The 18,319-nt window shown below is 39.6% G+C and overlaps 1 protein-coding gene across 7 annotated transcripts; it reads right to left on the bottom strand.

The window, feature by feature from the left end:
• Nucleotides 1-2,999: 2,999 nt before the first annotated feature.
• Nucleotides 3,000-17,184, bottom strand: marchf7 (membrane-associated ring finger (C3HC4) 7). Of its 7 annotated transcripts, none has more exons than XM_007889821.1 (12): nucleotides 17,055-17,079; nucleotides 15,161-15,236; nucleotides 12,308-12,487; nucleotides 11,649-11,807; nucleotides 11,352-11,541; nucleotides 10,767-10,937; nucleotides 7,971-9,189; nucleotides 7,489-7,658; nucleotides 6,462-6,571; nucleotides 5,725-5,838; nucleotides 4,973-5,021; nucleotides 3,000-3,879 (listed from the first exon to the last, which is right to left on the bottom strand). In XM_007889821.1, the coding sequence occupies exons 3-12, from the start codon at nucleotides 12,473-12,475 to the stop codon at nucleotides 3,809-3,811; spliced, it is 2,421 nt and encodes an 806-aa protein (XP_007888012.1). In that variant the 5' UTR covers nucleotides 12,476-12,487; nucleotides 15,161-15,236; nucleotides 17,055-17,079; the 3' UTR covers nucleotides 3,000-3,808. The 7 variants fall into 7 exon arrangements, with proteins under 7 accessions (XP_007888012.1, XP_042192262.1, XP_042192261.1 ...); XM_042336328.1 differs by lacking the exon at nucleotides 17,055-17,079 and adding an exon at nucleotides 16,580-16,666 and having other exon boundaries at nucleotides 15,161-15,323; XM_042336327.1 differs by lacking the exon at nucleotides 17,055-17,079 and adding an exon at nucleotides 16,351-16,533 and having other exon boundaries at nucleotides 15,161-15,323.
• Nucleotides 17,185-18,319: the final 1,135 nt, after the last annotated feature.

Raw genomic sequence — 18,319 nt, 5'->3', positions numbered from 1 at the left:
ACCTTTCCGGTGAGGTATAAATCATGGCTCTACATCAATCAGTTATTGAGATCCTCCTTGAAGGACAGACGGACATTGTCATTTTATTAGAATAAAGAAGATAAGATTTAGCTTGACCACAAACATTTTTTTGGTCATTTAAGTAATTCAAAATCTTCATTTGTTTCAGTTGAAACTATTTAACCACTGCTCATCATTCCCTGCACCGTATATACAACTGGGGTTCAAACCTTGGTAAAATGGGACTTTGTAAATTAATTAGCCACAGTCAGTTTTCCTATATAAAAAGTCAGTTCCTCATCAGCTGTATTTTGCAAAGCACTGCTTTTTTAACATGAAAGGCATTATATATGAAAAAATATGCATCAAAATATGCATAATTTATGCAACTAGAGTTTCAGATTTGCGCACAATTAGCAAAAAAATTGGTAATTCTGCATTGTAAGCACAGTTAAGAGAAATATTATACATTTATATAACGCCCATCACATTGGGAGGTGATAGCCAAAGAGGGGGTGGGGGGAAAACAATGACTGACATACACCTCGAGATGGGGCTGTGAATGAGTTGAGCAAGGGAGCTAATTGGAGGGACTCCAGGACAGAATGGCTGATTGTGGGGCAGATGGGTCGGGGGACATGAGGTAGGCTGATGTGCGTGAAGCAAAGTGAGCAGCTGGATCAGCAGGTACATCACAGATCATCTGGTTTTCAGGGAAAGATATTTGTATTATTGCAGAGGAATACCCGATATGCTCACTTATGGAAATTCCAAGCACAAAAATATCAGAAAAAAGGCTCCTATTTCTTGAGGACCCAAAGAAGGGAAAAAGATGAATAATCACTTTATTCTAATCCATAATCAATGCATTGCTTGACAGACTGTTTGAGAATCAGTCAAAATGCATCTATACCCTTAAACAGGTACAATGACGGAGAACAAAGTCAAGAAATAATCCTAAAACCAACAGCTAGGATCCCCATAATGCTTCACCGACACAAAACTAATCTGTTTCTTGTTCTTTAGTATCTAGGCTGGATTACCATATGTCATTAAACCTTCCTCCAAGCAGAAAGATTAATTGTAATGGCTAAAAGCTGTATTTTGCTGGTGAACACAATTGTAAAGATTGCCAGCAGGTTATAGATGTATCGTTTCTGAGCTACTATATTGGAAAACAATTGTGTATTTGGTAAATTTAAACAGCTCGCTATAGATTTAAAAATAATTTTACTATCTAACTGGGATAATTATTGTGAACCTACTGCATGCATTTCTAGATTTTCAGAGCTTATCTAAGAATGTGAGCAATCACACCGTAGATAGACCTGAAACATTAACTCACTTCCTCTCTTCATAGATGCTGCCTGACCTGCTGAATGTTCCCAGCAACTTCTGTTTTTTTTCCCCACACTGTAGATAGCACTGGTCACATCTGGCAGTGAGATCTAGGTCACATCTCGAGTTTGTTTGGCAGCTGAAATTAAGCAAATTCAGTGAAAACTTGTCTTCATCTATTCGCTATTTTACTGGTGTACAATTTGCTGAATTATGCATATTTGTAATAAGCCATGACTGCATGATAAGGAAAATCAGTCCTTTAATCCATTTCATGGTCAAAGAGGAGAGCTTCCAAGCAGCATTATGTAACTCCAGACATCATTAAAAAAATCATAACTGAAGTCTGATTTAGGGCATAACTATTTTATTTAAAACATAATAAAAGATTGCTTTAGAATACTGAATGGTATCTTTAGCACCATTAGCAGATAGTGGGAGGGGGGTGAGGGGTTGGGGCTAAAGGACCCCAGATTATCAAATTGCTTTACTGCTGCTGTGAAGTGTATGCTTGTGTAGATTTTGAATGCGCATGTGAATTTACTGACTGGCATAAATCATAATCGAAGCAGAAAGGGGGAGGAGAGGAAAAGAAACATTAAGGGTAAGTCAGCAGGGAAAAAGGTCCCCCTAGACCTCTTCTATTCGGGATAACCAATTCTCACCTTGTCCATAATGTACGATGCCGTGTGTCTGACATGCCTCTGACAACACACCAATTAACCATAGTAAAAAAAGTGAGAAAAAAGCCAGCAGCACAACAAAGCAGATTATAACAACTGTCTCTTGACCAGGATACATGTTCTTAAAAGCTTTAAACCTCAGTTTTTGCAATTGTACATCCAAATCAAAAGTGGGGTCTAATTTGTGGTTTGTAACAATCCATAAATGTGTGGGTTTGTCAAACCATATGCAAAAGTCATGAGGAGGTAACTATAGGTTCTTAATTATGCAATTAAATCTTATTCCACAATCCAATTCACTGGGTCCTGTATTAAAACTATCTGGGTGCTCCCCTTCACAAAAGAAACAAGAATGGAGTCAAAATGTTTTTGCAACAGTGCAGATTAGCACTTTTGATCTAAATTTCAAACGTGTGTGTGCATGCACACCCACACATAAACATCCAGTTACCTTGATTAGGAGGTGTCTTTCATTCCAATGTGCCTCAGAAATCAGGCGTACTGGAATGAAAGACTGCTGTTAACAGAGTTGAATTATGTTTTCAAAGGCAAACCCTGGTTGAGAGAGAAAAAAAAAAACTAGAGGTAGTGAATTATTCAGATTAATAGTCTGCTGTTTTAACAATTTACCTGCGGTCACATTTAGATAGTTATGCTGCTGCTCAAACTCTCCACAATGCATTAGCAGTTGGTTCAAGAGAACTACATATACATCATGAGGTTTCGCTCTGCCTGGGTCCTCTCACTTGTGAGGTGAGTGCTCTAACCAAAACACGACAGGATTCACTGTAGAATTTGCTTTATAAATAAAGCATTGATTTTTTCCTGAAACAGTCATATGCACCCTCTTTTTAAACTGCTTATTCTTTAAAACTGTACATGCAGTCAAAGATATACAGCAAAATAATGTTAGGCAGGAACAAAGTTATTCTGCCAAAAGCATAGTTGCAAAAAAAACAGATGTAAATCAAGAGAAAATTTTAAAAGTTTCAGTTTCATACCTTTAATACGTAATGAACAAAGAAAACCGCAACGCGTCACACTTATGATTTGTTAAGGCGCATATAATGATCAACTTTGCAAAATTTGATCCATTTTATTTGCACATTTGCAATCCAACCTCCCCTCTCTCCCCATTTGATCATACAAAGTCAATTTCACTCAACATGGAGCAAGGATCACAATTTTCTATGTACCCATTTCTCTTGAAATGAAGGAGGGATAGGATCTCAATTTTCCATATAACCATCAGTATTTGGGAAAGGAAACTTGCTTGCTGAGAAGTAACCTTTTTAAATCAAGTTTACTATTCAGATGTATCCTGATAAACCTCTGGTTCTTGAATCTCTGAAATTCTGGGCGCAATTGACTGAAACATTTCAGTCTTCAATTTTATTTGCACAAGTTAGACCTGCAATCAGTTGCAAAATTTCAGCTATCCCACATTTACTTCATGCAAGAAGTTTAACTGAAAAGGCACATGTATATTGTGTTCTTTCTCCTGGCTTCCTCTTATAATAGATGCCTGTAAAATACAAAAAGCCTTGCTTAAATAATCGCATCATATTATAAGGCATGTAATCATTTCTCTGGTGTAGGGACAAATCTGAAAAATTGCACCTAAAACAAGTTCAAATATCTATTCTTTTGATATTGTGCCACTATTATCTTCTAGCAAAAGCAAAATCAAAGTATGAATATATTGTGTTGCCCTTTTGTAGAATAAAGACGATAGGGGCTTTCCTCACAGCAGCTATACTATACAAGTCCGGTCACAAGACAGTTCATTAAGTAGAACCTCCCAGTGTTCCACTGTTGTCGGAACTATCCTGCTCATCTTCAGAATCCTCATCTGTGGCTGTGAAAACGTAATGAAAAAATTAATAGCAATTTTCACTCAAAAAATATGCATGTTGTACCAGCAGAAGTAAGAAAGGCAAAATGATTACCTCATTTAATATTTCACATTATTATAACATTCACTCTCTTTAGGCTAGCAAGTAGCTAAAGGTATTGAGCAAAATGTAAAATGAGACATACACTGATTGGCTGATATGTTCTTAACCTAATCTTTCCAAAAATCCAGTCAATTCTATTACTGGAAACTATTATTCTGCTTTGATTGTCTAAAAACAACATTTGTGTTAACCTGGTGTCAGAGGTTTGCATGGTATTGTTGTGTTCTGACTCTAGGACACCTAACCTACTTGGCTTTTCCTCTTCACACTCTACTCTCGTCGCACGCTTTTGATGGAGGAATCTTTAGATTTTGTTTCTACTTCATTCCCTCACAATACACTTGTTGTAAAACCATTGCTGCTTACTGTTGATAACTGTTTTTGTTTTTCATTGTTCTGGTTTATAAGAGTTTCAGCATTGTATTTTGATAATCACAACATTCTTTAACTAAAAAGCAATCTCATAATACAGAATTCAAGGTTTTAAGAATGATCATTAGGATAAAAGAAACTGATCCCAAATCAGTTTATATGCAATTGAGCTCAGGCAGACCCTACTCAAAACACAAACTGAAGCCAGATCATACAGAATTACACATATCTGCCATATTACAATCAATTTGACTTAACATGAATTTACTCAGCACCCCCACACGCAGGATAGCATCCCAGAGCGCTTGACAATGGCGGAGCACAGCGCCGAGCTGGGAGGGAAGTGACCGTGGGTTCAGTCGAAGAGGAACGTTGTCAAGACGCGACTTGAAGATGGGGAAGAAGGGAGCAAGGTTATATTAATAATACTATATTGACCATAGTAGGGGATTAACGTTTCACCAATTAAAATGCCACAATGTCCAGCCCCAATAGTATATCTAACTATCTAACATAAACATGCAAAAAAAATTGGCTGAAAAACAGTAATAAGCCAACAAGCAAGACTGAGCGGTTGGGCTGATCACATTTTAAGGCCAACTGAATATCCGAAAAACCTACTTTCAAGATCCTGTATGTGCTGTTGAAGGGTTCTTGCCAGGTGGATGAACTGAAAGCAATAAGAGCGTGGATAATGTCAAACCCACAAAAATCTCATCAAAACCACATGCCTGCATCATGCAGTATACCGCAAAATCTGTACAACTGTCAAAAGCAGAATACCAGCCAGCTGGTAGGTAAACAATGCTTCACTTCACTATGCTGATCCAATTATAATGTATGTGCACAATTCCTAGCTAAAACGTTCATTTATTCCTATATTGTCTCATCAAGTCATTTGTGGAGTTCTAGATATGTGGTGAGTTTATATTTGAAACTGCAAACTCAAAAATATACAAATTTACAATTAAGTGCTATGAAATTGAACATCTTCATTCGATGGTACTTAAGAGAACATTTTACACTCCTTCCAGCCTCACTATGCAGATGTCTCTATTGTAGCAATTAAAGTTGATCATATTATTTTTAACAAATTCTAATTTCTCTCCTCCAAAATTGCAAATAGAACTTCAGAGCTTTGCACATAGTGAAAACTGGTTTATTGAATTCACCAACATCTTTTACAAACTGCAATTACTATAGAAAATTAACAGCATTGTTCATAAACTGTGTGGCATTAGTTGGGAGGTGAAATTGATCAGTAAGACAACTTCATAAAACTCTTAGCCTTTTAAATAATTTCAGGCTTTCATATTAGTGTTCAGATCAGATTTATTTTGGTTTTGCACGTTACTTTTCACTTTTATGCTTACCCGAAGTCTAGTCCTCGTCTCACTTGTACCACCCATCATGTCAGAAAATCTCTGTTCACACAGATGAAGCAACAGAACAAGGTAGAGACCTGAACTAATGAAGTCATACTGTGCCTGAAAGAGATTGTAAAGTACTCAATAGCATATGGTACCTACAACACAAACCTAAGCAATGATTACTAAATGTACAAAAGTTCAAGCTTCTCAGCCTCTATTTCTCCTTATTAATCAGAATACATTACCCAAATACATACAATAGAAAACCTGAACAATTTTTTGATTCACTGATTCTGTGAAACTGCACTGTTAACCACAAAGTGATTCCAGATAACAGATCATGCATGTACAATTATGTAAATTCCCTCTCCACGTGAAATTAGGTTACACTTAAACTTTGAAAAAGACAATGGTTAATTCTTTACCATATTTAAAAAGGTAGAAAACAATTTACATTCTTTCAAAAATTTTATACAATTTTAAAATTTGATCTAAATGATTTTGGGTCATCTGGTGCCTGTAATCTTGACAAATGTGAATATATAGAGGAACAAATCCCCACAGTCTCTCGTATTATGAGATGGTATAATATAAAAAACAAATCTGTTCCATGACCAAATAAATTTCAATGTCAAACATTCAAACTCATCCAGTATTTTGGATATTCTAGTAAACGCTGGTGTTCATCCAATAAACCTATTTGGCAATGATCCATTGAAAATCCTACAGCCCATACGCACCTGTTCAACTGCATGTGCCCTGTATAACTCATGTACATCAAAGTCTTCAAAGTCCAGCTGCAGTTTCTCCTTACACAATTCACAGATGGTTACAGCAGTCAAATCAGCACCTGCATTAATTCAGTAGACAATACCATTTTAATGCACTCCATTAGATTACATCAATACTAGCCAGATGTCTGTGGCATCTTTTCCATTCTCTATCAATCATACTATTTTGGATAGATTAGTAAATGCTGGTGCCTGATCAATAAACAAGCAATGTCCTGGTAAGACCCCTTCTGGCCAATGGTTACACACCGATTCTAAACTCTGCACCTCAAAAAAAAGACAACTAACATGATAATGAACCTCCAAATCAATTGGTCACCAAACATTTGTGGGACATTGCCATGTGTAAATTGGCTTCCAGATGTTTCAACAGATACATAGCCACTACAGCCGACAGCAATTAACTGTGATGGACTAAGACATCTCAACTTTAATGCATTCTATATCAAATGTAAGCATTATTTTGTACTAGCCCTAACATCACAATATGTCCTATTGCCTTCCTACTTCAATTTCTACTCTTTTACAAGTTCGCCACACCACAAAGAAAGCAAGCAGGCAATTTACCTCAAAGCTTAAAACTTATGATATTCTGAATCATCCATGACAAAATATAGTCACTAAACTTTACAGTATATTCTGTGAAGAGCTTTGATATGTCCCCAGATGATGTGAAAGGTGTTGTATCAAAGGTAAGGATTATTAAGAAACATTTATGATTGCTCTAAGATTTTCTCTCTTGAACAGGAAGGATACAAACTTCACTCTGCCTAAGATATTGGGTGAGATTGGTGGCTTATGCAATAATCAAATACAAATCCCCATCCTAAAGCATGGTTAAGCTTAGAAACTATCTCTCAAAGGTAGTACAAAGAGGGAAAAAATCACCACCTAACTCAATTTCCTTCAGTAATATAGAAAAACTTTTAAAAATCATTGTGATAGCCAGAGAAAAGGAATGTGATTAATCACTTACCTGAGTTTATTTTGGACTGCAACCATTTTTTCACACACTCTTGGTGCACATACTGCAAGCTGCCATTGCAGTTACATGGCTGTATTAGAGGATTAGAAGAGGATGATGTTCCTATTTGGCAGATACGACAGAGATCACCTTCATCTTCATCAGAATCCTCTAATAGTAAGCTGTTGATACAAGTACACCACACAGTGAGACATGGAAACTCCACTGTATGGCTTTAGATATTAACTAACTGGTATAGTCCATTAGATTCCCTATGGTAAAGTTATGATGTTATCAAGTTATTAAATGCCAGGCCTGCGACTTAAGATACAGTAAATGCAAAAAGGAAGCCTCAATCATTAATTGTGTATACCAACAGAAATCTCTCCTGGAAAAGGATATTGAAAACAAATTGGAAGTTTGAACAATTAAACCACTTTACACCATCCAAGTTGGGATTGAAAATTTACGAATAGAAAACAAATCCGACTTACCTCTCTTGTATTTGTCTGAGTTTTTCTGGATCCCTTGATGATACAGTTTCTTTCTTTTGTTTCTCTTGCTGTTGAGACTCAACTGGATTTCTAGAGGGTCTAGTGAAATCTACTGCAATCATTACATTGTCAGTCAGCCCATCGCCAAGGTCAAACGGCATTGAAAGACGAATCACAGAATTAGGAAAAATCCTTGCAATTCCTGAATTGATTCTGTTAGGAGAGGCTCCTAGCCCAGAATCTGCAGGACTTGAAGCAGAGGAGATGTTGCTCGCAGCAGGAGAGGCCAAAGGACTTGAAACAGCAGCTGCAGCTCCCTGGGCAAAGATTGGGGGTTGTCTGCTCAAGTCCCCAAACATTCGAACTTCTCTTTGAAGGATTGGTGATCGGTCGGTTCTGGTATCATTAGTAGAACTTGCAACAGCCATTCTTGCAAATTCATTTCTTCCTTCTCGTCTCCTTCTGCTAAAGAGAGGTGTACAGCGATTGCGTAATGAAGACGACAGCCATGAAGCGGTACTTCGATCTTCCAAATCATCTGGCCTTGAACTCATTGAACTTTCTCTCCCCGCATCGAAGTTTTGAGACTGTGAAGTACTTGTTGAAGCAGTTCTTCTCCACCTCAAAAATCCAAATCCCTGAGAAGATTCTGAGGATCTGTTGTGTGAAATATCAGTATTAACTGCTCTGCCAGCACTACCAATCTGAGAAGAATTTTGAGGTCTTCCATCTAATAGTACAGCATCTGATTGCCCAAATGAATGTCTGGTTTCAAAAGACCTTGCATTTGAATGTTCCTGGTTGGATCTTCTGGTACCAGAGAAAGTAGAGGTCACACTGGATGCCAGACGTGACAACAACTGTCTTGGTCTACACCTGCTACCAGACTCTGTGGAAGAGTTGGGTTGCCTTTGTTGCAATAAAGATGCATTTCTCCTCTCTGAAGTTCCCGATTCTAAAACCCTAGGTCTCGTTCTGCCATGCATAAAGTCACACTCTATACTTGTTTGTGGTGTTTCAACCTCCCTGAAAGAGCTACCGCCACCGGAAGATCTGGGAGAACTTCTGCTTGAATCCTTGGAAAATGTAGACTGGGTCTCTAAAGGTGTGGAAAGTGTTGGATGATTTAAGCTTGTTGCGGTGCGTCGTAAAGACCCAAACAACGTGTCTCTTGGTCTTGCACCTTGTGCATAGGAGGAAAGAAATCTCTCTTGAAGATCTAAAGTATGGAAGATAGGGATGCAGTCAAAGCAGAAAAATAGGTATGAAAACACCATAAAGTTAAATCAGTCACTTGAAAGGCACAGATATGACCTCATCTTAAATATAAACTCTTGCCTCAAAATGTCTGTCAGGAACTTTAGAAGATACTTGAGGGTATAGAGAAAGAAAACCAAAAATATACACTATACAGCAGGACACAAGTTTATGCAATACAAAATTACATTTGTGTTGTGCCTTTCACATCGGTGTCATGACAGGCAACTGGAAGCAGCTCTTTACAAGAGGAAGTAAAGAAGAACTGCAATTGATTGCCAGAAAGAATAGCTGGGCTCTGAAGCTGGGTTCTTACATTATTTGATGCTACAATAGGGCTGGAATTCTGAAAGAATAAAATCAAATGACCTAGGTGGTCATTTCACATAAAACTGCTCTTGTGATGTTTACATGAAGAACAATGTGGATCTGCTCGTGTTTTCATTTGCATGTTAATGACTTAGGAGAATCATAAATGACCTGGACATGGGTATAGGGAGGACAATTTTCACATTTGCAGATAATACTAAGCTAGGAAAAGTAGTAAACAATGAGGAGGATAGTAACAGACTGCAATAGACAGACTGGTAACACGGGCAGACACGGGGCAGATGAAGTTTAATGTGGAGAAATGCAAAGTGATGCATCTTGGGAGGAAGAATGAGGAGAGGAATATAAGCTGATGGTATAATCTTAAAGGGGGTGAAGGGACAGAGAGACCTGGGGGTCATATAGTAAACCTTTGAAGGTGGCCGGACAGGCAGATAAAGCTGTTAAAAAAGCATCCGGGATACTAGACTTTATAAATAGGGCATAGAATGCACAAGTCAGGAAGTTATGATGAACCTTTATATAAAACACTGGTTGGGCCTCAGCGAGAGACTGTGTTCAGTTCTGGGCCCCACACTTTAGGAAGGATGTCAAGGCATTGGAGAGGGTGCAGAGGAGATTGACCAGAATGGTACCAGGAATGAGGGGCTTCAGTTATCAGGAGAGGCGAGAGAAGTGAGGATTATTCTCCTTGGAGCAGAGAAGGTTAAGAGGAGACTTAATAGAAGGTTTCAAAATGATGAGGGGATTCGATAGGGTGATCAAGGAGAAACTATTCCCACTGACGGGTGGGTCGGTAACCTGAGGACACCAATTTCAAATAGTTGTTAAAAGAAACAGTGAGGTGAGGAGAAATTTTTTCACACAGCGAGTTGTTGGGATCTGGAATGCATTGCCTGAAAGGCCGGTGGGAACCGATTCAATAACAACTTTTAAGAGAAAAGTAGATAATTATTTGGGAAGGACACGTTTGCAGGGCTATGGGGAGAGAGCGGGGGAGTGGGATTGATTTGGGTAGCTATGTTCAAAGAGCTGGCACAGGTACAATGAGCCAAATGGCCTCCTTCTGTGCTGTATAATTCTATAAAAATTTTATAATTAACTCAAATATACTATAACAGTTTAAGCTACAGGCTTTAGATTTACACATTCACAATAGAAACAGTACTGAAAATACTTTGTGTTTAAAGAACTGAATTAAGTACATACATGATGATGATGACGATGATGATGATGAGCTGCTGTTCCTGTAACTGCAGTCTCCAACACTTGACTTAGGTCTTTCCATTTCTATTCCTTCATTGATGCTTCCTGTTGTAGATGCTGAACTAAACTGCAGAGTTGATGATCTTGGAAACTGGCTGCATCTCCATACTGAATCTGAATAAAAAGTGAATGCATCTGAGACCTATAGACCTGCTTTGTAACTGAACATTCATTACGAACATGTATAAGCATTTTATTAGAACTCATTTGAAGTAAATTGCACAGTTGAGTAGTCTAGAGAACAGTTCACCAGATAAATCACCTTGCCTTGAAGGAAGTTTTGAAAGCTAACACCAGTATATAAACTCAATAGCTATGAAGTCAACTTAAAACTACAGAACATAAAACATTACTAGTTTATAAAGTAAGATCAAATATCTCTGGAATTTCCATGTGTAGGTGAGATGCATGGAACTCTGTTTGGTTCAGATACTCTTAAGCACATTGATGGGTTTCTGCACGTCAGACACCCAGCTGGCCAAAAACAGGATAGTGGGCGGGTTTCTTTATTTTGGAAGAACAACGTACCTGGATTGTTACTCAAGCAATTGTTGCTGTTACTGGGAGGACAAGTCGATGCCAGTTTAGGTCTCTTGGAATCACTGATCTGAGACTGGGTTAGTCTTGTGGATGTTCCTGGGAGTCTCTCAGTTTCATTGTACAAGCTAGACGGTAAAGGTAAAGGCGTAGACAAGCAGCAAGTCTCAGTTGTGGAGGACTGTTTAAAATGAAAAAAAGTTAGTGGTTTTTCGTGAATGTTTGCCAATATATTAGTTCTATTTAAAAGGTGCAGTTTCCCACAATCTGAACACTGAGATTACCTACCATTCTACCTCTGCTCCCTGAAAGCCCCACAGACCATGGTCTTTCATATGCTCTTGAACTGTGAGTTGAAGCAGCAGCAGATAATTTCAAAAGGTGTTCACTGTGCTCCGAGTCACTAATATTGAAGTCTTGGTGGGAATTCTGGTGCAACCGAGTTGACTGGAAAGAAAACAAGCACTATAAGGTTTAGCAAAACAGAAATAATAATCCTCCTAATAAACTTCCTTGGGACGCCATCCCGATGTGAAAGGCAGATGTAATTTTGTATTGTATTTGCTGCATTTGATATAGCACCTTATCACATCGTTGAGATAACCAAAATGATTATGGAACACTTTTGCCAGTTTAAAAGGAAGAATTGTTTGGCATAACTAACATGCAATATCATGTTGCACACAGGAGAGGCAGCATGTTGTATTGCAGAGGGATGTCTACTGGCCTTTATAATACAGGTGGAATAGATTGGAATCCACTATAATAGCATTGATCCTTCAATCAAGCTTATTTAAAATAATCATTGCATTTGATGGAGCCTTATCACATAAAAACATCTCAAAGTGCTTCACGTGATTTACTGTGTAGTTGTAATTAAACTGTATTTGTTGGCTAGTTAACAGTAAATTTCACTGATTGTTGCATGATAATTAAAGAAAACACACCTGAAACTCCGCTTCCAATTTCTTTGAAGTGTCTCTCGTCCCAAAAGAGTCAGGAAGGCCATTCTCTCGGCTCTCATACAGGCGTCTTGTCCCTGATGAAGATGCTGCCAGAGGGCTTGGTGCTACAACAGGGACTCTTCGGGCTATTCTGGAGGGTTTGGGATCCATCCTTATTTAACACTATATTAATGGAGACAATGAATTAGACATTGCTGTAATTTAAGGAGACGGGGGCATTTTCTACCAAGCGATGTCACAATCTGTGTTTATAATGGGAGAGCTACATACTTAACATGATGGAAATCTAGGAGCAGACATTTTATATAGTTCATTTAATGTCACTCATATGAAATCAAAGTTCAGTTCTTGTGGTCCATGAATGAGAATGATCAGCCTTGCGAAGATCAATGTCTAAGTAAACTTCACTTACCAATTCATTTAAGGAAGAAGGAAAACAAAAAGCAAAAAATATTGATTCAGTATAGTCCAAAGTATCAAAGGCGTTTACTTCTATTGAGCAACGTATTGCAAGATTTAAGGCAAATAAAATACCAGTGTAGATCCCACATTAATTCATTGTTGATACTTGACAAGTCAGTGTGGCTTCTCAATGAGGTTTGAAAATATATTCTCATCCTTAACGATACAGGCCAAAGCTCCCAACAGCTAAGGTGATCCTAGCCGAACAAGTGTGTTCAGTGCAGCTGCTCTCCATAGAACAAGTAACCCCAGTGTGGTGGTGGTGGTGGGGGAGAAAAAGGGGGAAGGATAGAAAGAGAATGAATGACTGGAGAGAAAGTTAGAAGCTAAGTCACAGGAGATCACTAACATCTATGTAGTTACCTGGTTGAAAAACAATAATGGGAAGGACTGCAATTCACAAGCCCATAATTAGTCATGGTAGAAATGGGAGGGGTGAGCGAGCAAGGCAGAGATAATGTTTGATTGTGGTGTCAGCAAGATCACTCTGAGGTTATATGAAGTGACATTTGTGTTTTTGTCGAACCTTCACCATGTACACATTTTAAACGTGGAAAAGCAATAAAGTTTAAGATACAATGCGTCTTATTTCAAAACAGGTTAGATGCTGTAGATTTTAATGATTAGGTGTTCAATGGGATGTATGGAAGATGTGTAAATATGTAAAATATGCCAACTGTATATTTTTAACCAATCCATTTATGACAAAATGCATAATTTCTAAAAGCAACCGAGAACAGCAGCAGATAAATGTCCTGAAGTCCTCAAAACTGTTCTTATTACTTTAACCTCAATGTCGGTAAAAGCTGATGCAAGAAAGGTAAATCTATCAAGAAATCTGCCAAGTATTATGACTAAATATAGTTGCATAAGCAGTGTTTGCTTAAAAAAAAGTCGTGGACTAGGCTTGTCGGTCCACTCATTGCGAAACAATGTTAGTCACATTAGAGGAAATCAACATAAAATAGTCTAAAAAAATCAAACCATAAACTGTAGTATTGAAGAGGGAGGAGTCACAGGGAGTACTTCCTTTTCAGCTACAGATGAAAACTAACAATATACCACATCTTGTGGATCCTAGGACCTGACTATCCTGCCAGCGTGCTCTGGTAATGTCATGGACAATGTCAGGAAAGGATATCCTGAGTCAGGTTCTCAGGAGCCATGTAAGTCCATGGAAATACTTTGGGCTGCAAATGGTTCTTCATCCACAACATCACAGCAGCTGAGAACCCGGTAGTGCAGCTCTGGGACGCTACCCCGCGTGAAGTCTCTATATAAATGAAAGTTGTTGTTGTTGAAGTGCGTGCCAGACATTCAATATACACGAGGGCTCCTCACTGAAAGCATAGCTTTCTTTAAAAGGTTAAATGCAGTACAGCAGGCCCCTTAAAAGAAGCAGAATTCTCTCTCTTCTTTCCCCAAACACAAAGTACGATAGTTTTCTCCTCGTTTCTAAGGAGAATAGGTTAGACACTTGCTTCCAGGCCTCGAAAATGTCACTTTTAGCTAAAGACCGTGAACTTAAGCCAGGCACCCACGTAGTGAGCGAGCTCCTTTCCCTTTTGCCGATAAGTAGAACCTGGTCTCACTTAGCAACAGGAACATGTTTGAAATAAGGAACTGGTTTGCAGAATCACAGGCATAACACAGTCAGTTATGCAAGATGTTGGGAGGATTTTTGAAAGTTCAACAAAATGAGTAACTTAACTATTGTACTGGTTAAAGAGCAAACAAAAACAGCTCTTTTATTTATCTGGCTGCACAATTACCAACATTGGCAAACATTCAAAATTAGACTCGTTTTTCTGCAACCAAGAAACACGCCTAATAATAATCCCTCCAAAACCAAAAACAATAATAAATTGGTCATTTTCAATCTACGACTGTTTATGGGACATTGCTGTGCGCAATTGGCTGCCGCGTTCGCCCACAAATATACAGTCAATTCACTTTACAGTGTGTTCTCTGAAGCGCTTTGGGACGTCCTCCCGACGTGAAAGGCGCTTTATAAATGGAATCTTGTTGTTGTTGTGAAAAGCGCTATATCAAATGCAAGGATTATTATTATTATTAAAAACATTTGTTCATACAAGTGATGGAGGGCATTAATTTTCAATTTAAGAGCCTGCATTAGCAGGACTTGACAACATGCAGATCATTGGCTGAGAGGGAGCTGACTGCTTGTGCTTATCTAACTGGATATACTGCATCAACCCTGGCCTCTGCTTCTCCTTTCGTTTTTTAATATGATATTCAATGGAAAGCAAATGTTACTCAGCCTCATTAGCACACACATCCATCATAGCAAAACTTAGGCAAACAAAACTAGGTTTTTTTAAAAAAACACAATAACTATCACGATCTTCCTACCCGGATCATCCAGGTGATCCCATCGATGGTACTCACAGCCAACCGCGTGCATGGTCTTGACAGAATCCTTTTACCTCTATACAGGTAAAGCAACAAGTTTGTATTTGGGGTTCTCACCAGTGACAGCAGAAACAAAGTGTGGAAATCACATGAGCAAATCCCACTAAAAAGGGAAAGGATTTTTAAGGTAAATTTCTATTTTACTTCTCACTTTCTTCCATGCCCCACTTGCCAGAGTTTTGGTCAACTGAGGAGTTCAGTCCATCCAACTTGGTTAAGTTTAAAAGGAGCTGCTGCTTTGGAGCAACAACCATTTGATGGGGGAAAATTCAATAGTGGTGATAAAGCAGTAATGCCCAAAATTCACAAAATCACTCTGAGAACACATTAGAAACCCAAAATTCCTCACTGCAATTTAAACATTATTTTACTTTCTAATAAAGTAGAAAATACTTGGCTCAGTCCTCCAGATTGTCTTCTCTGTCAAGTACTCAGATTACTGCACGTACACCCACACAAACCACCAACTTAAGTTTTAAGAAAGTTGCTAGGATCAGCAACATCCCAAATGTCACTATATACTCTTGGGTACTAACACTGATAGCTTGCAAGCCATTCAATAGTAATGCCTTTTAAGATGCTAGCTGGTCAGCCATTTTAGGTATCTGCTCAATGTCATAAACTTACCTTAAACATTTCTTCATAAATCTGCACTAATCTAGAACAAATTAATGGTGACATTAAAACAGATTCCTCCCTTCCTTTACTACTTGACCAACATGTCAATTACAACATTGACTAGTTTATACAATTGTTGATAAATAACCCAATTACAGAAAGTTAGATGCCAGCCTAACAAAATATAAACCAAACCGTACATTTGTTTAGAAATGAACATTAAGTTGACTTTTTACAATACCCCTCCCAACCGATCTCCTCAGCTATTTTCATGATCAGAAGACCTTGCCCTCTGGCAATCTACTACTGCTAAAAGGCCAGGCCATTTTCCTGCTCATTTGGTTCAGAGATAAAGCAAATGAAGTCTAAACTAATTTTAAAGAAAGACACCTATAGAGTATCATCTTCACAGAGTATCTGACCCAACATTAACTCACCACCAATCCTGTAATTCACATACAACAAATCAGTCCATTTTTTAAAATTAAAAACACCCGAATGTATACATATACCATATATTCAGTGATCCATTTTCACTCAATTTTTCAGGTCATAGAATCATATAAAACTTATTTTAAAAAGGCAACCATTTCCTTTTTAGCGTAAACTAACCACAACACACTTCCTGAAAAGAGTGGAGGAACCTTGGCCTTTATACTCACCAACACACACACACCAATACACAGACACCCTTCACCCCCAGCACACAGGACACACTCACACACAACAAAAACAACTTACACTTATATAGCGCTCTCCATACACGATAGTGACTCAGAGCGCTCAAATACACACACACCCCAACCTTCCAACACACACACAGCCCCCCCATACACACCCCCACACACACCCCCCACACACACACCCCCACCCCCACACACAGACCCCCACACAGACCCCCACACACCCCCCCCACACACAGACCCCCCACACAGACTTCCCCCCCCACACAGACCCCCCCACACAGACCCCCCACACACCCCCACCACCCCCCACACACACAGACCCCCCCACACCCCCTCACACACCCCCCACACACACACACACACCCCACAACCCCCCACACACAGACCCCCACACCCCCCACACCACACACACACACACACACAACCCCCCACACACAGACCCCCCCACACAAACCCCCCTCCCACAGACAGACAGGGCCTCGGCTGCTCCACCCCCAGAGAATTGTATATAAACGTTCAGTAAAACCAACCTCCGGCGCTGCCCCACAGCCTCTGTGTGTGTGTGTGTGTGTCCGGGGGGGGGGGGGGGGCACTAACAGCCCCTCCCCGCGGGCTCGCGCTGACTGATCGCCACCATCGCTTAATGGCGTCGCCAGATTGGGTCACAGGCACGTGATCACCGCACTTCCGGCTTCCCTTCCCCCTCTGTGACGTCACAGGACCATGGCCAGTCATTGGGCAATGGGGGGTCAATGGGCATTGGGGGCAATGGGGTCAATGGGCAATGGGGGCAATGGGGTCAATGGGCATTGGGGGCAATGGGGTCAATGGGCATTGGGGGCAATGGGGTCAATGGGCATTGGGGGCAATGGGCAATGGGGGGTTTATGGGCCGCGGTTGGTCCACAAGTTACAGAGTCAATCCATTTTACAATATATTCAGTGAAGCGCTTTGAGAGGTTGTCTTAATGACATGATGAGGCGCTATATCAAGTGCAAAGATTATTGTTATTATTTCACATGGCCCCTACAAGGTGTCATAGTGCTCCTCAAGGAATCTGGGTGAAGTGTGGTGACTGTGCATTTATTTGTGGTGCCGGCATGTGTGGCAGCCGATTTGTACAAGGCATTGACCCAAATAAGCAGCCTTGAAGCGAATGACGTATTTATGAGGAGGAAGGAAGCCAGGACACTGGGAGAAACTCTCTTCAAATAGTGTCATGGGATCTTTTAAATCCATCATAGCAGGCAGACAGGAACTTGGATTAGATGTCTTATCCAAAGGACAGAAGCTTGAACCTACAATCTTCTGGAACCTTCTGGTCAAAAGGCGAGAGAGCTACCAACACAGCATGCCGCAAACCTAACCGGTAAAATAGATTTAGATAAACATCTTTCAATTGAATGAAGTGATTCTGGGAACCTCTCTGTATAATTATTGCACACATTATTGAATAAAGACTCAAAAGTGGGACTTTAAAAAAGATGGATACATTAGTGTCTGCCTAGCAAATGGTAGCACTCGCTTCTGAATCGGAAGGTTGTGGGTTCAATCCCCAGGTCGGGATTTGCAAACATATAGTCTAAGCTGATGCTCCAATGCAGTGCTGGGGCGGGGGTGTTGTGTTGTCGGAGGTGCTATCGGTTGCGATGTTAAACCAAGCTCCCATCTGCCTGTTCAGGTGGGTGTTAAAGGTCCCATGGCGCTATTGGAAAAGATAGTTTCACCCTACCAATGTCCCTGTCAACAATACCCCAATAAAATTTGGCCACTCACATCATGGCTGGAGTGGGAC

This window comes from Callorhinchus milii, unplaced genomic scaffold (assembly GCF_018977255.1).
Source record: "Callorhinchus milii isolate IMCB2004 unplaced genomic scaffold, IMCB_Cmil_1.0 Scaffold6, whole genome shotgun sequence".
In the NCBI taxonomy this organism is placed as follows: Eukaryota; Metazoa; Chordata; class Chondrichthyes; order Chimaeriformes; family Callorhinchidae; genus Callorhinchus; species Callorhinchus milii.
This window is presented reverse-complemented; position numbering and strand designations above follow the sequence as displayed.